At 46.2% G+C, this 19,774-nt stretch overlaps 3 protein-coding genes across 5 annotated transcripts; 1 reads left to right on the forward strand and 2 right to left on the reverse strand.

Moving 5' to 3' along the window:
* Window positions 1–1,764: 1,764 nt before the first annotated feature.
* Window positions 1,765–12,238, reverse strand: LOC103316478 (IQ motif-containing protein H). Its single transcript, XM_008210171.2, has 13 exons — window positions 11,766–12,238; window positions 11,264–11,686; window positions 11,058–11,193; window positions 10,817–10,980; window positions 10,553–10,728; window positions 9,995–10,107; window positions 9,706–9,846; window positions 9,178–9,283; window positions 8,303–8,580; window positions 7,711–7,811; window positions 7,459–7,636; window positions 7,197–7,370; window positions 1,765–7,060 (listed from the first exon to the last, which is right to left on the reverse strand). The coding sequence occupies exons 1-13, from the start codon at window positions 12,236–12,238 to the stop codon at window positions 7,019–7,021; spliced, it is 2,505 nt and encodes an 834-aa protein (XP_008208393.2). The 3' UTR covers window positions 1,765–7,018.
* On the forward strand, window positions 11,607–13,725 carry LOC100113725 (putative odorant-binding protein A10). Of its 3 annotated transcripts, XM_032599855.1 has the most exons (5): window positions 11,607–12,008; window positions 12,076–12,219; window positions 12,352–12,562; window positions 12,657–13,019; window positions 13,342–13,725. In XM_032599855.1, the coding sequence occupies exons 4-5, from the start codon at window positions 12,794–12,796 to the stop codon at window positions 13,530–13,532; spliced, it is 417 nt and encodes a 138-aa protein (XP_032455746.1). In that variant the 5' UTR covers window positions 11,607–12,008; window positions 12,076–12,219; window positions 12,352–12,562; window positions 12,657–12,793; the 3' UTR covers window positions 13,533–13,725. The 3 variants fall into 3 exon arrangements, with proteins under 3 accessions (XP_032455746.1, XP_008208395.1, XP_032455745.1); XM_008210173.4 differs by lacking the exon at window positions 11,607–12,008 and having other exon boundaries at window positions 12,077–12,219; window positions 12,638–13,019; XM_032599854.1 differs by lacking the exon at window positions 11,607–12,008 and having other exon boundaries at window positions 12,089–12,219; window positions 12,352–13,019.
* LOC100115474 (ejaculatory bulb-specific protein 3-like) lies at window positions 13,547–19,737 on the reverse strand. Its single transcript, XM_001600138.5, has 4 exons — window positions 17,982–19,737; window positions 16,907–17,680; window positions 15,223–15,310; window positions 13,547–14,241 (listed from the first exon to the last, which is right to left on the reverse strand). The coding sequence occupies exons 2-4, from the start codon at window positions 17,187–17,189 to the stop codon at window positions 14,064–14,066; spliced, it is 549 nt and encodes a 182-aa protein (XP_001600188.1). The 5' UTR covers window positions 17,190–17,680; window positions 17,982–19,737; the 3' UTR covers window positions 13,547–14,063.
* Window positions 19,738–19,774: the final 37 nt, after the last annotated feature.

Consider the following 19,774-nt stretch of genomic DNA (forward strand, 5'->3'; position numbering starts at 1 on the left):
TGCTTTATTGTTTACCGAACTCGATGGAGGAAATATTCGTTCCTGTTCTTTTTTCTTTCGAACTTTCGCTGCCGGATATGCTGATTAAAAAAAAAGGAGTTTATCGGAGCTTGAATGTCGGATGTACTGCTGATGGAGGAGGGTCGGCGAGAAACTGCTGTAAAATGGAAAAAGTTGCCGTCCTGAGCGACGGTTTTCGACGAACGGAAATTCAAATTGTTTTCGACAATTTAGAAAAGAGAGGAGGAACGCGCGGCTTACACAACTCGACTGTTACTACTAATGGCGAGCGCGCGCATTTATACTCCCGCACAGCTTTAGACGCGTATACTTATGAGGGTCTATACGCGATCACTATCGACGACAAAGAGAATCATCCATTATCCGTCTTAACAAGAATGGCCTGAGCACACGAGGCAATTACCCCCGCAGACTGACATCCACCTGCAGCGACGATCGTCGAGCCATCTATTGCGTGTGTGTGTGTGTGTGTGTGTGTATATATATATATATGCCGCTTCTGGCTAACGACCTTGTGCTCCACTCGCTCTTTTTACGTTTACTTTGCAGCGCGAGCGCCTCGGTTCCTCGGTAAGTACACACCAGACGCTCTCTTCCAATTGTCCTGCTGCACTGCCTCTCTCTCTCCTCCTTCTCAAGTGCAGTAGCCGGTCTGTCGCAGAGCCCTACTACTTGCCCACTCCCTCGCAGTCCATTACCTGCGTACGCACGGCTAAATCGAGGCGAGCGCGGGGATTCGAACTTGCGCTGCTACTGTTGCCGCACATGCACCTACTGTACACGTATGCTACCGGCGGAGAGAGGGAAGGTTGTGTTATACGTCATTTCACCACGTCAGAGCCGAGAGCGAAAGAGAGAGAGAGAGAGAGAGAGAGAGAGTCGCATAGCGCGTATTGATCGAACGGTGGGGTGGGGGTGTGCACTGCTGGCTGCTGCTGCTGCTGCTGTTCCGTTTTCGCCAACATCTCGCGCGCTCTTTTCGCCTCTGTCTTTCCCTTCCTCTACCTCTCTTGCTCTTTGTCGCTTCGGACGCTCTTTTTTCTTCGTATGCTGCATCCGCGGGCCGGAGTGAAAATAAAAAGTCATAAGCGCTGGAAAATAGTCGGCCGAGTAAGTGATAAATAACTCGCCGAGCTGCTGCTTCTCGGGGGCAAAAAGTCGTCGACGTTGCTCTGCAGCTGACGTAGTGGCTCGGCGCAGTAGTATATAGTTGCGACCGATGATGAAGGGGATCGGCGCAATGCGTGCGGGTTTTTTTTATGATTTTAAAAAAATTATAGAACGTAGATGTTGGTACGATCTTTGCACGGAAGTGAGCTGGACATCATGCGTCAAAGGGATCCTGGAGAAAAAGATACTTCAAAGTACGCTTTCCTTTCGAGACCCTAAATATTTGACATATCTGGAAAGTATATTTTAATTATTCCTTTTCCTATGGGATTCTGTTGATAAATGCTGGGTCCTGTAATTTTTTGAGAGTCATAAAAGCCCTCCTTTTTCCAGAAGTTGGGAGCAAGTGATCGCGTAAATTAACATTTATAGTATATCTATATAAATGGTGTGGTGGCCCCTTAAGATCGAAAAGCTCTGACAACGCATCTGTTAATGATTTCAAGCAATGACATAATTTTTATCTAAATTTTAGGTGTACCTAGTACTTTTTTTCAAAAAATACATCGCAAAGGATCATTTTCTCGTTTACCATATATCTATAGATATATAGAATTAAAGAGGCAACAACGATTTTCCCAAGCCCAGAACTCGAATGTACAATTTATTCATAAATTTGTGATTCTTAAAGCTTCTTCATAATGCAATGATGAAAGACGGATATTTGTTTTCGCTGCGACAACATTTTCACACGCTGGCCAAGCTCACCGGCCAATCGGCACTCGATTTCCCTTTTAAAGCCCCGGCGTCATCACGCGTCCAAAGGCCTAAACGAAATCAGCCGCGTCGTTTCCCGCGTAGACCAAAGTGGATTCAATCCGAATGTGATTCGATTTACCAAGGCCTATTGACGAACGATCGACGCGGGGGGTCTTTCAGGAGCGAACCAAGCTCTACTACTCTGCGGCGTCGCAACAAAAAAAAACCCGTGTGTTGACTACGAGGGGAAGCTTCCACTCTCGATCGACAGCTTCGCACTATTTTTCCCCCGCGCCCCCAGGATTTATGAATTGGAACACGCGCTCGTATAATGCGGCTCGTTTGTTTGCGACAAATTGTTTGGAAGCGCGATCGATCGCGCGCGCGCGTAAATGACTTCATTGAAAGTTTCGCGCTTGTACGTATGTGTGTAGCAGCCGAGCTGTGATTTATCGACTTAATTTCAACTGACGCGTATATGTGCTTTTTCCGTTCACAGAGATGCGCCGTGCGCGGAATTGGATTCGCGAGATAGCTGATCTATAGTTCGGGGGTGAATTCCGCGTGAAATGCTTTAGGAAAAATGTATTATCCAACCTATAATATCTCGGGACGTATACGTACACAAGGATTAATTTACACTCCGCGCGGGCAACAATAGCCGCTGCTATACACAAGACAGACTTTTTGGTCGAAGAATCGAGTTGTGCGCCGCACACGCGTACGTGCCGAGGTTGAAAATGAAGGAAAAACGACGAAAAGAATGAGCTGATAGCGCGTACAGATACGTCCTTCACGAGGCTGCTTTTATACATACACATATAAGTATTCGGCCCACGGACAGCGCTATACAGCCAGCCACCTATACATCTCGCTTCAATCTACGGGGCTCTGAAACACTTTTGATTGCGAAAAGAGGCTGCTCTCGCAGCAATCATGTGCCCGCGGCGTCGAGATTGCTCTGCCGCTGTCGCTGCTGCTGCTCATCGCCGGGACTTTCTTATTCGGGGTATAAGGCGCCACGCGACTCCGACGTGTTACACTCCACGTGTATATCTATCTATATCAATTCCCGGAACGCGAAATACATACGCACGTAAGTACAGAGAGAGAGAGAGAGAGAGAGAGAGAGAGAGAGAGAGAGAGAGAGAGAGAGAGAGAGAGAGAGAGATATTATTCTCGGAGTAGTCGGGAGAATTTTACGCTCGCGTCGTACGTAATGAGAATTCCTCGCGACTTATCGGATTCCTTTAAGAAGCCCGTGTCGTCGCGATGGAAATTAGCGCATACGTAGATGGCATAGCTGAATATAGGTATATAACGATTGCACAGCATTGAATATCCATCGAAAGAGGTCGACATCCGATGCAGGGAGGTCAAAAGCTGCGGAATATTCAAACGGACGATAAAGAAGAGAAGTGGTCTGCAATTGACTGTATTTTTCGACCTGTCCCTGGCAAAAAGGCTGTCGCGCGAAACTTAATATTGCTCCTGTTTCCTGGAAGCTCGCGAAAGGGTCGAATTCCGTCACGAGACCGAGCTACGTTTCGTTCAGGTAATTCTTATAGCGACTTATTACCGGCGGCGCAATTCGTTACTGTTTCTACCTCTCCCTCTCTCTTTCTCTGGAGTAGCAGTGCCCTCGCTCATGGAAATTCTCGGCGCGTAAAAGGTCGGGGATTTTCAATCGATATTATACAGCCACTTTATTCGAGAGAACACAAAAACGTCGCGGAGAGAGAGAGAGAGAGAGAGAGAGAGAGAGAGAGAGCGTCGAAATAGTGGATCTCGCCTTTTTCGGATGAAGAAAAAGCTCTGCTTCGTTGATTGCACTACTGCGCTCTGCGCGTCCGATTCGTTAGAGACAGCGCGCGAAGTGGATATTCCGAGTCTCTTTCGTCTCTTTTCCTCCCTTCTTCTTCCTCTTCTGTCTCGGCTGCGGCTGTGTCTTGTTAAGCCCGTCTACTTTTTTTTAATTTTTGCCGCAGCGTGCGACGAAGTCTGAATCCGAAACACGCGGTATAAACGCGCGCGCCGGCGGTGATTAAAGCGGAAAAAGCATATAGCGTGCGTGAAAACGCGCTCGCGCATTGCTTTGGGCGGAGGGGCTCTCTTTATTTTTATCCACCTTTGCGCGAGCTCCCTTTTTCGGGAGACTCTTCGCGTGCTGTTCACTCGCGCGTGGCGTTACTGTACCTTTTTTATTGCGCCGTTTTTCGGCAAGACGCGCAGGTAGATTAGAGCCGATTGTTGCGGAAGCGGTCGAGGGAGAGAGAAATATGGATCCGTCACGCAGACGCTGTTTTCGGGGTTATTGTTGCAGTGTGTTGCTGTTGTTGTTTTGAAACGCGATTGACGTGGGATTTGTTTGGATTGTAAAGTGAGGGGTTCAGTGTGTGTGTGTGCGTGAGGTGCGGTAATATTGATCTAGGCGGGCGAATGAGTAACGGGTGCATGCTTGCGGGTAGTAATGGTTGTATACATTGCTATAGGTATTACTTTGGTTGCGATTGAGGATTTTTGATATGGCAGTGGAAAACGTATGTGTATAGCGCGCATTCGTAGTTCACTCGAAAGTTTGGTGAAACCTTCGTTCTTTTTTTAATTTTCTCGCGTTCTCAATCGGGAGCAAATCCACTTGATTGCCAAACCGATTGGCTAGAGGGAAAATGTAACACCCGTCTCTGAACTGTCACTGATGCGCATCTTTCGATATTCCCGGAGACTCTCCCGTATGACACGTGAATTCCCATTTTCACGGCGGTCACGCGATAGTGGAAAATATCTGTATCAAAAGGCAAAGTCAGTCGTAGATTCGCTTTCCTAAGGGCATATACATATATCGACACGCACGCGGATCAATTTCCGGCGATTTCTCTTTTTCTCTCTACGACTTTATGCACCTGTTGTGAAATTCGTCGTCGTGATTCTGTTCACACAGGTACGTATATACACACACGTATGAGCAGAAGTGTTGACACGTCGAGTATATATCTATAGTGAAGTGACTTTATCGCGTCAGGAATTGCCTTTCGACGGAGAGGAAGAGAAGCGGATGACAGTGGAGATGCCGCGCGTCAACTTTTCTCCCGCGCAGCGTGTACACGCAGGGTCATCTTTCCATTCGCGATTCAAGGCTGCGATCGACCCAGTATTTCGCGGTAGAATAATTCGATATGTAATTAGACGCCAGGCGAGCTTTTCAACGCGAGTTTTATTGTCACCTGTACACAGTAGCGACGAACGACACGAAAGGGAGATACGCTCTAAAATTCTCGTCCATTCGTATCGCCTCTCGTCGCAACTCGCGGCGCGTTGCAGATACGTTTACATCAACGTTCCCGCAACTTATATTCCGACGTCGTATCAGCTGTCGCCGTTGAATTTCCCCCGCGCCTGTATGTGCCGAGAGCTATAAAGGGCACCTCGTCGATAAACACACAGAGTTTCGTAAAAAGGGTGCAAAGGAACGCGATACGTTTCTCTTCTCCGCGTCTGTACGCGCGCGCGCGTGTGTGTGTGTGTGTGTGTTTATAATAACTCATACCTATAGATATAATGTACGTAGAACCGCGATAAAATCGATATTTTCCTATAATTTCCAACCATATTTTCTCGCGGAGCTACGCATATATACACCGATGCCAATCACCGTGGCCGCAAATAAAGCGGCCTTCTCTCAAACGGTCTAAAAATAAGAATTTCACCGAAAGGGCGCGAGAGATACAGAGAAAGAGAATAAAAAGAAGCTCCATACAGTGTATAGGCGAAGCGACGAATCGACCCGTCGATATAGAGCCCAGGTGAGCGCGCGCATATATACTCTTTTGAGCGGCAGGCCGATTAATACCGGGCGATAGGGGCTATACGTATATACGTCGATCGTCGGAGCCTTCGTGCGCCTATCTCTCTCTTTCTCTCCCTCAACTCGCCCATATATACATATATACGCTCGGGATGAAAACGTGCAGCAGATAAAGGAGTGATCACGCTTTTTTTACACGATTCGATCACCGATGTGGGGCGTTTGAGCTCGCGAAATTCCGAGCATATAAGCGCGCGCGATGCGGTCTCCACGCTCCCGGATTCTGGGCCGATTTGATTGATGGACTGCGAAAGGTGCGGCGGTAGCGTTTGTCGGATTATATGTGCTTTGAGCTGTAACTTTGATGAGGGTTGTTGGAGGCGACGATTCAACGGTCGCCAAGTTGAGCTATTATTATGGAACGTAGGTATATTCTACATACCGATGTGTACAAAGTGGTAGAAAAAAAAATTAACAAAAAATATCGCTTATCCTCTAGCGAGCACCCGCCGCTCGTAATCATTAAAAAGCAGCTGTGCTCGCCGTTGTGGCTGCGCGCTGCAGACAATGACACACATGTTTCCTCGGGCCTCCTATCTCAAGCTCAGCTCGGCTCAGCGCTCACTGGCAATTCCGCGGCGGCGCATAATTCAACAAAAGCCGCCTCAGCTCTCTCTCTCTCTCTCTCTCTCTCTCTCTCTCTCTCTCTCTCTCTCTCTCTCTCTCTCTTGCTCTGTGCTGCGGATACACACGCGCGGCCTCTGTCGAGCCGCGAGCAGCGTCTGCCGTACCCGTCGTCGATAAGAACAAAGCCTCGCTCTCTGCGCACTATGCGTATACACATATACACGTCGCTCTCGCGCGGCCGTACACTTGCATGTATAAGAGCTATATAATACATAAATTCTCGTTTCTCGCTCGATAGCCTGACCCGACTTATCGACTGTCGGATGAGCGCGACAATGGCGGAGCCAGGTGACTCTGTGTGTGTGCAATGCCAATGTATATGGATATGCAGAGAGCGCGAGCGACAAAAGAACGAGACGTGAGTTTATCCATTGTTAGAACGAGACAATGGGAGCGCGGTTAATAAACCCATTGAGCGGAGGAGGCCACAGCAGCAGCAGCAGCAGCAGAAGTCGTGAGAGAGTGTGTTGTTGTCGTCGTCGGTCAGTCTCTCTCTCTCTCTCTCTCTCTCTCTCTCTCTCTCTCTCTCTCTCTCTCTCTCTCTCTTCCTCGCTCTCTCTTAAAAAGGAAAAGCGCTTTTTTCTTCTCGTCATTATGCAGCCGAGACGCGACATTTCTCTTGGTTTTTCGCGTCTCTTAGGCCAGGCCGTAGACTCTTTCCATATCTCGCGCGAGATTCTGAAAAGAGATTGGACGATTTTTCTTGAAAATGACGGCTGCTTTCACGGTGTAATTAAAAGCGCGCTCGGTTAGGGTTGTCTCGGATCGTTTTACGAGGATGATTCAATGAAAATATTAGCTGCCGTATACGTACGAGGACGTTGCTCCTCAGGCTACTGCAGTCGCCACTCCTCGAGGCTGCCGAGTTAAGAGCCTTTAGAGCCGTGACGAAGTTCCTCAGAGCTGACTCCCTCGATCTGCAGAAGCTGAACAGCAAGAAAGCCCGCTTCTCGCCGTCGAGGGGACAGATCATGCAGCCCGTTTTGGCCTGCGTGGAGTCGTAATGACGAATCAGTGTCACGATCGTAAAGTTTTTTGTTTATCGTATAGCCGAGTATATAGTGTAAGTTGTATACCTTGAAACTATAGGCGATTTTCTGTCGCTTTAACAGATCGGAGAATAGATGGAGAGACGAGAGGAGTAGACCGTCGACGTACAATTTTCCGCTGCAGACGACGAAACGATGATTCGAAGTCAAGCTCGACGGTCTTCGAGATCCTTCGCATGGCGATGGAGAACAATTTTCGCTGTAACTAGAATTTAATCGGATGATGATTTCGGATAAGTAGTGAAGACGAAGAGAATTTTTTGCGGTCGCCTTACTTACCTCGCTAAGATCGGGATGTCCAAGCAAAATCTTCTCCAGTCGTCGAATGAAAGTAGGTCTGTGTAGTAGGGATCGATGTCCACCACCCAGTACTTTAATTCCTATGGAAGATCCTTCTTTTTGAAACAGCTGATTGAATTGTGTATTCCAGTTATTTAAAACGCCCGGCCGTCAATTTTTTGAGAGGATATACATTTTCCGGAAAATTTCAATCAAGATATGAATTCTATAATTATGTGAAAATTAAAAAAATTTAATTTAATATCCTGGTTTGAATCTCTCACATAATATAGATCCTTGTCTTTTTAAAAAAGCAATAACCGGATTTCGTATGAATCGATGCATGCTATACTATAACTCAATATCAAATCATGCCTTTAAATGTTGTAAAATACAACAACGCTTATTACTTTGATCCGGCGCGTATGCAGATTCTCTTGACTGAATACGACAAAGTATAAACGCATAAGTTGCAATTTCCAACGAAGGACGCCTGCATACGATCCTCCATAAAGTTTTTATCTCACTCGTACAAGGAAAAATAATACACATCAGCTATATTCTCTAATTCAAATCCCAGCAGCAACCATACCTTTTCCTCTTCAAAGACGACGACGTCGACGCCGAAGAAGCCGATGTACTGCTCCGTCACCATTACCTCGCCCACTTTCGACACCAACACCTGGAGCAAATCCTCCGGCAGACTGGTCTGTGGCACGACGTAGCCCAGGTCGATCCAGCAGCAGTTCTCGTGACACTGGATGACGTCAGCTGCTGTGCGCAGACAAGCCTTGGCCGTGTCGTGTTCGATGAAACAGCCCAGGCTCACCGAGCGGTAATTGCCGGGTGGGCAGACGGTTAGCACTCCGCCTGAAGACGAGAGTAGGTTCGATTTATTTTGTTTCTCTTTTCTTCGACGAGGGTAGATTCTCAAGGACTCTCGTCTCCTCTATCGGACTCGACTATCGCGACCTTCACCATCATCACCTCGATGGTTACGAACAGAAGCATCACTACGAGCGTTACCATGTCTGCTTGCACTGACTTAACTTTCTATCTCTATGGATGGTCGTTAATAACGAAGCCAATCATTGCACGCAAAACCCACGCACACTGTTTGTCTCTTTAATGACTGAGACGTCGTCGAAATAAGGGTCTGCCTCATATAGCGAACGTATCGTCGCGTGACATATTATACGTATGCGAATTTAATTTTTCACAATCGCTAACGAAGTAAACTTTTCGTTCCGAAAAACTCGGATCAAAACATTGCGCTCATGTACCTTTGTTATTACGCCTCTACTTCCGTAAACGTTGCGCAACTCCTTCTCTCGCGTGTAAACATCGGCGTTACGATATATACGGCTAGTGTTTCCCGCGACTTTATATTTCAAAAATACAAATCATCATCCTCTACTCGAAATGTCAATCAGCGTCGAGAAGCTAAAATTACAATATCACACTCACCGTGTTGCTCCAATTCGACGAAGAAATCTTTGACGTCCTTATAAGCCTCCTTATTCACTTTAAGCTTTCGTGGCAGCAAGTCGGCCAGATATGCCGGCATTTCTTCCTTTCGAGAGGAAAATGTAAAATTCCAATTATTCCGATACAACCGTACAGCTGCAGAGCCACGTGCGCGAATGTGTATGTGTGTTTAAGAACATATGTTGTACAGCTGTGCGCGGACTAGGTCATCAGCGTCGAAAGTGTGCCACTTTTTAAGATGCATTTTTCTTATACTTGAATTCACGTGCAGCCAGCTCGGCGTATTCAAATGCACAAGAAGAAATCAGGCGTCGCGTAGATTAATTCAAAGCCGCGAGCTAGAGAATGAGAGAAAAATAACGTACTGTCTAAGTAGAAACAACCGAGCATGGCAAGACGCTATATACATAGGCGATCACAAATCGTCCCCGTTTCGATCGCAGTCATCGATATAGATACGCAGCACTTGAGCGAAGCAATGATATCCGCAGTTGCATCTCGGCTCACCTTGGACCGGAGACACTCGTCGAGACAGATGAGCGCGCTCTGATTGCCGCAGAAACCGCAGTTGACCTTTAGCAGCCATTTCCTCGGCCCGCTTCCTCTCTCCTCCGGTGCCCTCATCATCTCGGACATTTTCTCGCACAGCTGTACAGGTATACCACGTTGTGTTATACGAATGGCCAGGGAAGATAGAAAATGTATGAAAATTCGAGCTGATGGACGCATCGAAGCGGGAAATTCGAATCCCATATGTGTATCTCAAATGTAAACACGAAACATGCATATCCCTTACGTCGCTGAAATTCCGTACGTCGGTGAACGGCGGATGCGGGACACGCGACTCGGCCAGCAGCGACAGCACGTAGCGCTTGTTGAGCAGACGCTCCTGGAACTTTAAGCAGGGACCTGCGCGCGGATAGAGATAAGAGAAAGAAAGAGGCAGAAACGTGTGTGTCGTTCACCTGCAACGTGCATTTGTCGCGCGGCGGCACAGCCGACTTCGCGACTTGGCTTACCGCTCCGTGTTTTCTTTGTCGCTGATGCGACTATCGCGATTGCCTTTTTTCCCCCATTCTTTTGCTGACCGACGCGGTTTCTCTTTTTGGGAGATCATCAAGCCGGTGCGTAAATCAACGATCGATGTGTTTACGCTTTTGGTGCTCGTCGTTAAAAGTGTGATTTTTTTGGACGCGACAGAGCAGATGCAAATAAAAACTTTTTGTATAAGGATATAAATTGCCCGTTTACTGCGCGGTGGCCGCGAACTTTAGATGAATCAACGACAGAACAGCGTCACATTGTATGGTATACTTCTTCGAAAAGTATTCCGTTTAATTGAAGCGCTCCTCACCTATGATCGACGTTTTTAATTCGCAGGCGATGAGTACGTCCGTTTTGCTGAGTACGCCCGGAATAATGAATCCGTGACGGCCGGCCGTGAGGTGCCTCACTCGCCGATAGACGCTGGGCGTGTAGAAGAGACTCTCGCAGCCGCTGCGGTAATCCTCCTCCACGTCTTCGCAGAGGCTTCGAAGTAAACATATCGATTAACCGTTTTCCGTTTCGAAAATTACCGGTTACTCATCGTCTGCGACGATTGTCTCTCGATATTAACCACTGGTCGTCGTTCTCGACTATCCACAGCCTTGACAGGGACACGTCGGGTCTGGCGATGGTCACGAAGTTTTCCAGGATGCACTTCGTTTCGAAATTCGATTTACCCGGGTACACGTAGAGAACTTGGGCGTTTTCGTTTACCAGCCAACCCAATCTGCCGATCTACATTGGAGGATGATCGTTTTGGATATTTTTCGTCATTTTTCTTTGCCGATGTAGAAGATACGAGGCTACGATACTTGAATCTTTTGCAGAGCTTCGAAATGCTTTCGAGCTGTGCATCTGAGATGACAGGGAAAGCTCATCGACGGCAAGTGGATCACGAGGTGTGGGTAACGAGTTATGCAGTCCCACCGTTTCGTGGTACAGTTGGACCTGAAGAATAAAAATCATTGACGTAAAAACAACGTAGAGTTTGTGATCGTAGGGGAATAATGTAGACAACCATCTCATGAGTCCTCTGCAGAAAGTGGAGAACCCGTAGGTCTCGATGTCTCTGAATCTCTCCAGATTCTCGAAATCGTCCCTACGCCTGGGCATCATCGTGCAGACGTCCGCGCAATAGTTACCTTCCCAATCTTTCATTCTACGTCTCATCAACCTCAAATCCCTCTCCCTTAATACTCGGTCAACAAGATCGAAGAAGTCGCCCCACTTGCCGATCTCCTCAGATTTTCCGACGTAGTCTACTCTGAAGGGCTTCAACGGAAGGTCGAAAGAATCCGAAGGGACCTTTAACAGGTTTCCACAGTGCCGGAAGACGATCGGTTTGCTTCTCGATTCGCATTTGCCCCGCGCGAGTTTTCGCTCGCTACACGACAAGGGGACGGATTCCGTATCGCTGATGCAGGAGCAGAGTTCATCGAGGCTGCTCGTGTTTGTTCGAAATGTTTTCGATCGGTTGAGAAATCGGCAAGCCGTGTAAGCGATTTTTAAGGAAAGTATACCTGCTGAAGTCATCACTCGACGAGCTCACGATCACGCGGACGATACAGTACTCGGCAGCTTTTTTCGTAGTGCATACTTTACATTTGTCGTTACTGGTGATACGTTTGTTTAGCTCTTCGTTGAGTCTTTCTTGAATGACGTCGAGGAAGCGCTGAAGCTGCTCTTCCGTGTAGCTTTTGGATTTGAATAAGTCCCAGAATGAGCTGTTCAAATCTGAAGAGTCTTCCGAACAGTCGCAGTCGGTAAGTAATTCAGAGTTTCTTGTAGTAGCTACGTCTTGATTTGGATTATCGATCATTTTTCTTGCAGTCGCTTCGATACACCGGTACAATCGCTTGTCGTCCGGATGTACATTTCGCAGAGCTCGAGAAAGTGACAATTTTTGCTGCGAATTCATTCCACTCCAATCGTGTGGGCCCACCTCTGCAGAACCTGTTCTCTTTTGCGACGGAGGTAAACATATTTTTTCCATGCTGAGATAATCTTATAATTTGGAGCGCTTCCTTGTTCCCTAAAATTTTTTATAGACGCATCTTAAATCCTTGTATATTATAATGCAGAATTTATCCTTAGCTATTTTTTTAGAGAGGTTATAAACCAATTTTGATGGAAATCGTAAACGAACTGAAGTTCATCTCTTAGCGAGCACAACAATGAAGCGAGTCATTTCTTTTTTTCCGATTCGTAAAAGCGAATCTATACCTGCGCAAATCGCACTCTGACGTCTTTGGATCGGGCGTCCGCATATACTCTTATTGTTGAACATGCAAATCGAGTGAAAAATAGAGAAAAAAAGGTTGGCGTCAGCGATTCCGAGTGTTCTACACATAAATCTAACCCACTGGCCGGCGCAAATTACACAATCTCAAAGTCACTTGTGTTGGAAACAGGTTTGCCTCGAGGATCTCATACGGATCGGAAAAACTCTGCCGGCGATCATTATAAAAGAGTCCGAATGCAGTGGCGATCGATCTAATCGGCGCGAAGCTGTCGAATCGTGTAGGCATACCGAGAGCAGCCGAGAACAATGTCGAAGTACGGAGTTTACCTGACTGTGTTGGCGGTCTTGTTGATGGTCGGTGTAACTCAAGCGCAAGAGAAGAAAGAGGAGATCGGGGACCATTATCCCAAGGCGTGGCTTGAAATAGACTTCAAACCGATCGTGGACAACGACAGGCTCTTCAAGAAGTACAAGGAGTGCTTGCTAGCGGATAAGCTCTCTGGATGCCCTCGAGACGTAACTCAATTCAAGAGTAAGTGCTCGCGCGTGTATATGTGTGGCGTTTATCGGATGGGGATCGATTGCGAGTGTATCGTGTTTGTATACGCTTTGTAGAGGGCTAAGATGCCTCTTTGTAGACTTTCGATAAAGGGTGGATATGGTTAACATTAATGACGAATTTTCTCCTTAAATTTTACGGTGAATATTTAAGCGTTGCAATCTTAATATTGCAACGAATTTCGCTGCTAAAAATGAAAGTCAGAAAATTCAAAATTTATATAAGATAAGCGTATTCCATCTAAAAAAAAAAAATTCTCAAATATCAATCTTAAAAAATCACGATTCGCTTTCAGAATTGATTCCTGAAATAATCGAGACCGAGTGCGCCAAATGCCTGCCGGAGCACATAGCGAAGTTTAAGGAAGGCTTAGAATACATATGCCAGAAGCGAAGAGCTGACTACGAAGAGGTACGCAAAATAAGAGACCCGAGCGGAGCGCTTCGAAGAAAGTTCGAGGAGAAGTTTGGCAGTATCAATTGCTGATTCTCAAACTATACCAAAACAACAGCTGGACTATAGTCGAATCAATAATTGTCATACCGACTGATGAATATACTGCGATCGATTAGTAATTATACGCCTGTAGAAGAGTCAAAGATATATATTTAGGTGCTGCAAATGAGAATCGTTATTATGGTTTTATAGAAAATAAAAATAATTTTGCACTGTCATAGAAGAGAAAGCATATTATTCGTTTATTCGCACTTTCAATATCATCTTTCGTGTATAAAAATAGCGCGTTCGGCTCGTCAACTAACAATACAATCGTCGTGATAAAAATGATAATAATAATAATAATAATAATAATAATAATAATAATAATAATAATAATAATAATAATAATAATAATAATAATAATAATAATAATAATAACAACACTTATAGACTAATGGCATGTAATAAATAACTAGCATAAATAAAACACGAGTTCGGACTGCAGACACGCGATCGAACGCACCGCAGCCTCGAATCCCAACAGATTTGCATAATAAAGGAACGCGTTGTCGCGCTACGTCAACGAGCTAAACGTTTTCGTCGACGTCGTCGTCGGCGACGATTATCGATAGACTGCTGATCGTTGTTCAGGCTGTTGTTCGTCTCCTCGGGCGATGCCTCGAAGTACATTTTCCGGTAGATACCCTGCGGGTCGTACTTGTTGGCTAGGATCTCGAACTTGACCGGCTCGAATTCTCTGAAATCGGAAGAGAAAAGGCGCTTCAGTCATGTTTATTTATGTGTATATATAGTTTTTTTCTTTTTATGTAGATTAGGAGAAATTTCGAATTCGCCAATTTTCTCTTTATATAATCCCGCGTGAGAGAAGGTTTAAAATACATCTGCTCTGCAGAGGCACGTAACATTCTTGAATGATAATCCGGCGCTACAGTCGTAATTAATATTTGGCTCTGCGTATCTCCTGCGCGATATCTCCGGCTGCTGTGATTCATTCGAAGTTTAACCCGCCTTGATTTCTCCTCGCGACTATGCGACAAGTTCGTCAAAACATGAAAGTTTGGACAATGCTCGGGTAGGTAGCGGTGATTCGCTTAACGTTTCGATCATAAAAAAATGTATTACCCGTACAGCAATTGATTTCGAAAGCAAACACGCACTTAGTCTACTGCACCATCAATCAGTCCGCAAAAGGCCCTCGCGAGAGTCACTGAACAAGCGATCGTACGTATACGTATACGAGCCCACAATGAAGAGACGATTAATAACGATTGACCAACTGTCGCTCTGCTGCGGAGTAGGTACATATTTACTCGCGCACGTCATGCGCTTCGTTCTATTTGGATTCCGGACACGAAAGTGGTTCGCTCCCCGATAAAATCCGAGCATACACGCGTGGGTGGGGGAGCATCCGCGATTAGCGTGCGCGACGGAACGCTTCCTGCTTCTGCCTCCGTTTCGTTTTTTGTCGAGAGAGGAAGAGACGACCCGCGAGAGTAGAAACGTATAGTCTTTGTTAATTCTGGGACAGAATGCGCGATATTTTTTGTTCTCTCGCAGCTGATCGAGCGACGGTAAATAACGAAGATTAATCGATTGCCTCCATACTACCGATGCATATCAATAGCTTAGGCTATTACGCGGAGCAATAGCATAAGAAACTATTACACGAGTGTCAATCATCGGTTACATTGTCTTATAACTACTTTGTCAAACTCACCTGAGGTAGCGAATAACTTTGACAGCGCCCTCGATCTGGCTCTTGGAGCACTTCGCGCAGGCGTTCGCCAACGCCTCGGGAAGATTACCTGCAACAGATAAGTAACGATTCAAACTTTTCCAATTCGCGCGCGCGCGCGCTTACGAAAAAAGGACGCAACAACAATACACGTCTCGACACAGAAACGACAGAAGCGGCGGCGGCACGCAACCGTCCTTTCTTCGCCGATCAGATTACGCGCAGCGGCAACTTTCGAGTTTATGATAAGCAAAAAAAAAAAGCGCGAGAGCTCTTTAATTACAAGCTGGACGGGAAACAGTATACACCATAAAGTCATACGCGTTCTCTATCCGCGAACGATCAGCGAAGCCGGCGATTCGTGCATCGCGATGCAGTTGCGTAAGTCACGTGCGCGATCGACCTTGTGTGCGCGCGGTTTCCGCTTGCGCTACTGCGTGAGATTTCTGCCCCCTGCGTATAAGTGTACGCAGGAGGTTGCGACGAAATAAGTTGAGAGACAAGAGTGCGGACGCGTGTCGTCGTCGTGCTAGTCGTCATGGCTGAGATCTTACTGGCGTTTTAAGCATGCACGCGGCTGGATTTCGTCAACGTTGAATTGTATAGAAAGTTTGGATCGATCGTCGCGGTATATTATAATGTATTCGGCGTCGAATGAATACAGAAGCGAGTGGTTTTAATTGAAAATTTAGAATAGTAATATGAGCGAGTAGATTCCATTGTATTGCGCGGCTAAAAATATACCGCGGAATAAGCGGATCCCAATTTGAGATTGTAAACAACTTGCGACAAAATGCGCAGCGGAAGAACGTGATGAATGCACTGTTTGAAACCAGCCGAATGTAATACGCATGCCACTGATGGCTCGGATGGATCTATTTAAAATCGTTCTATATGAAAACGAGGAGCGGTGATTAATCTTCCGGGATTCCATTGACGCTGGCATGTCATTGAACTTTTATGTTTTCATTCAACTCGCGTGGTTTTTTCGCTTACTAATATACATATCAAGTCCATTCAATTTTGTCCTCACAAATTGCTCTTTGTAGCCGTATAAGAATACAAAATCTTTGTTTACGTTTGCCCATTATAAAAAGTTTAATTTTGCGCGGAAGGATAATACGTCGTTATGAGGTTGAAAAATTTGAATAACAAGTCTTTTCTAGAACTTAATTCGAGATTAAACATGCGTATTTACTTTGCTATTATCTGCGTGAGTCAAGCCTTGTAATCGCGGAATTAAGTAAAGCATGCGTCTTTAAAGTGCACAACTCGTCATTTAGCTGGTTTTCAAATGGATAAACGATACCGTTGAGATAATGTTTTTCTTTATAGACTGCATACAATCTCTAATTTTTTTCGTTACCACTCAAGATTAGAATATTCACTCCAGTGCGTGTAGTGCGCTTGATGAAGAATTCAACTGCGTTTCACAAAGATAATTTGAATTTCCAGAGGATGATCGAAATCACGCCATTTCGATGCGACTCGACGAACAAAGAATTCAACTCAAAAAAAAAGAAAAAATAAATCACTAGTATTCAAACTCACGACAAATTTTCGAATAAATTAGAAAAGGAATCACACAAAAGCAATAAATCTCGTCTCCGCGCACTTCACTGTGTAAGCATACGATAGTACCGGTACCGCAGCACTGCACACTCACGTTTCAACTCAAGACCATCGGGCGGGCAGGGTCCCTTGGACATGAGGCAATTGAAGTAGTGCTGCAGCAGTCTCTTGCTGTCGAGTATCTCGTCGAGATTGACCTTGTCCCATCTGGTTATGTAGGTGTTGGGCTGGGGCCAAGGATAGCCGTGGCTGTTGGTGAGATCGGTAACCGAACCGGTGAGGCTATTGACACCACCGGCGTGGATCTTCGTGTCGCGCTTATTGTCGCGACAGCCGAGAAGCCAGCATAGCGCCAGCCAGCACATCCGCTTGTCCATCGCGCGCGCCCGTTCGTTCGTGAGTGCGTATACAGTCGCGGCGGAAGCCGAGAAAAAGTCCCGGCTGTGCTTTTATATGGCGCCGCGTGTACGAAGACAGGGGCGGGAGAGCATACGGCCTCTCTCGCTCTCCGCATGCTGCCGGCGCTTTCGCGCTGCGAATGCCGTTCTCGCTTTTCCTTTTTTCGATCATTTCTCTTCGTCTCTTTTTTTCGTCGCAGAGCAATCGTTTCGAAGGTGTGCGAACGCTTTTGTCGACTGCAGAGGTCTTTCTGAACGATCTCTGAAAGGGAGACGCTTCGCTTCGTTTCGACTTTGGAGCGATGATTTTTCGGAGTCGCGGTCCTTGCTCTTGACCTTGGCTGACCTTTGCGCGGCACTGAACTTCGCGGGCCCGGCGATCTTTCTTTATCTTGATGGGCTCTATCTCTTGTCCTGGTGCTCCTTTATGCCTTGGACCTTCGCGTTCTTTCTGGAGAGTTGATGGTTCCCTTTCCGAGAATTTATTATTATTTTTAATTTTCTGTTGTATTATTAATTGTTGTATTAAATTTAAAGCGATCTAGATGAAATAAAGAATATGAGGAATAGAAAACGCGCGTACGTTAATAAAAATAAAAATAACGAGGCGCGCATCGCGCTCGTTTTTCTTCAACTCCATGCCCATTAAATCGGCATTACTCCATAAACGGTACATACCGGAAACATCCTCGCGCTATACAGTACTATCTATTACGTTAGTCACGAGCGCCGCTACAGCTCGCGCATTTCTCGCGGGCGCGGTGTACATACCTGTGCAGCCGCGGAATTCCTTCTGCCGCAAGCTCGGCTGTGGCTATACAGCTTTCGAGCTTTCCGCGGAGCTTTTCACGCAAAGCCCGCGACGATGCGGCGCCCCTGAAGAACGTGAAGAAAATACTGCTTGCCTCGTGTATACGGCCCTCGTCGTGTCCTGCGGGACACATGTATGATTTTCATGACTCGTTTCTTCTTCTTCCTTTGCTTCTACTTCTGCGTATACGAGCGAAGCGGGATTTGCGGAAAAAAGAGAAGCCGTTAGAATATTTTTATGAGAATTTTAAATTCCCGCGACGCCACAGTACGGACGCTTCATAAAAATGCTGGGAGCGTCGAGCTATTGTGCGTCGGGATATGGCTGATTATTTACACGTGACGGGTAGCGAGTGAGATGTGTTTTTTTTTATTTTGCGTTGTTGGTAAACAAAGGAGGATGGATATCGCTGTGAACACCAGGAATAGTTGGGCAATCAAAAATCTCTTGTGTATGTACTATAGCTCGATCAATTAACGTTATCTGCTAGGGAAAATTGCGACAAAATTCTATTGCAATTTGCGAGCACATTGCTAACTGCGTAACTGTGATGCTGGTTTAGGACGTATCATTAATTTCTCGAGTAACCGAGAGCTTAGCGTGCCGCTAATTGATATAGAGATATTCCAGGAAGCGGCTGAACAACGACCATTAAGACGCCTTCTCTCGCCGGAATGCGCGCGCGCGACTGTGTGTATAACGTGTACAATAGTTGAAGCGCGAAGAAAAATCGACGAAGATTGAGACCATGGCTCTTAACCGGGACAATTATCTCAACAGCCGCGTCGACAAAATAACTCACTCAGTCGCGATGAGAATTTTCCCAAAGACATCCCTTTTGCAGCTGACAATAGGATAGTGCTTCTCATAACTGCCGACGAATTTAAGAGAGAACTCGTTTATACAAGATGATTGTTTCCCAACGAAACGACGGTTCAGCGCGAGCATTTACCATTGCAGCGATACACAATAGAAATTTCTCAATGATTCATTCGCGGTTCTACACTCTTATCTGTCTAACGGCGCATTATAGCTCTGTTCATTTTATTACAGAGTAAAAACTGCCAATTCACACAGCGCGTTTGTCTCCCGCCGATCGTCGCTGACCCACAAGCCCTGATCGCACACCAGCGCGGCCCAGAAGAACCGCTACTTCTCATCCCAAAAATTGCGGGCACTATAACGTACAGCACATGTCGCAAGACCCGTCGCGAGAAACCTGTTGGCGGACGCGAACCTGACCTGGTTTCAAACACGATACATCTACACACATATACACAGCCGAGAACCCATCATTTTCTCGCGAGTCGGCGTTTCGCTAATTTAAATACGCGAAGGAGGAGCTCGAGTGAAAACTCGTTCTGTTTATTTACACTTTCGAGGCGTTATTGCTTTATTTCGTCTCCCGTTGTGATCGGATCGATTCCAAGCCGTTATACATTAAATTTTTGCTCGAAAAGGATGCTGAGTACTCTTTATGTACGCGCATACGTAGTTTCACGCGAGCGACGGTAATTATTGATTTCGCGTTTCCGGACGAGCGAGTTCCGTATGTGGGTTAAGCGGCTTTGCGATAGGGATTATCGTGGTTCTCTTTGCCAGCTGATATTGAGGCCTGTACCCGAAAATGACTCTCGGTCGTCACATTCTAGTTTAATGCGCGACTGTATACCGGTATGCAGATTGCCATGTGCGTCTTCGCAGCTCGTTATGAAAGTTTTAACGATCTTCAGGTGTGAATACGCCGCGGCGC

The sequence above is a fragment of the Nasonia vitripennis genome, chromosome 4 (genome assembly GCF_009193385.2).
Source record: "Nasonia vitripennis strain AsymCx chromosome 4, Nvit_psr_1.1, whole genome shotgun sequence".
Taxonomy (NCBI): Eukaryota; Metazoa; Arthropoda; class Insecta; order Hymenoptera; family Pteromalidae; genus Nasonia; species Nasonia vitripennis.

Bases quoted from the DNA above. Each gene is read 5' to 3' on its own strand.
- LOC103316478 (XM_008210171.2), bottom strand. From the start codon at position 12,238: ATGGAAAAAATATGTTTACCTCCGTCGCAAAAGAGAACAGGTTCTGCA. The intron at 10,108-10,552 runs GTGAGGAGCGCT...ATCCGCGCGCAG, and splicing joins ATTAAAAACGTCGATCATAG to GTCCCTGCTTAAAGTTCCAG. The intron at 9,284-9,705 runs GTGAGCCGAGAT...TCCTCTCGAAAG, and splicing joins ACGAGTGTCTCCGGTCCAAG to GAAGAAATGCCGGCATATCT.
- LOC100113725 (XM_032599855.1), top strand. From the start codon at position 12,794: ATGTCGAAGTACGGAGTTTACCTGACTGTGTTGGCGGTCTTGTTGATG. The intron at 13,020-13,341 runs GTAAGTGCTCGC...ATTCGCTTTCAG, and splicing joins AGACGTAACTCAATTCAAGA to AATTGATTCCTGAAATAATC.
- LOC100115474 (XM_001600138.5), bottom strand. From the start codon at position 17,189: ATGGACAAGCGGATGTGCTGGCTGGCGCTATGCTGGCTTCTCGGCTGT. The intron at 15,311-16,906 runs GTGAGTGTGCAG...TATCTGTTGCAG, and splicing joins CGATGGTCTTGAGTTGAAAC to GTAATCTTCCCGAGGCGTTG. The intron at 14,242-15,222 runs GTGAGTTTGACA...TTCCGATTTCAG, and splicing joins AAAGTTATTCGCTACCTCAG to AGAATTCGAGCCGGTCAAGT.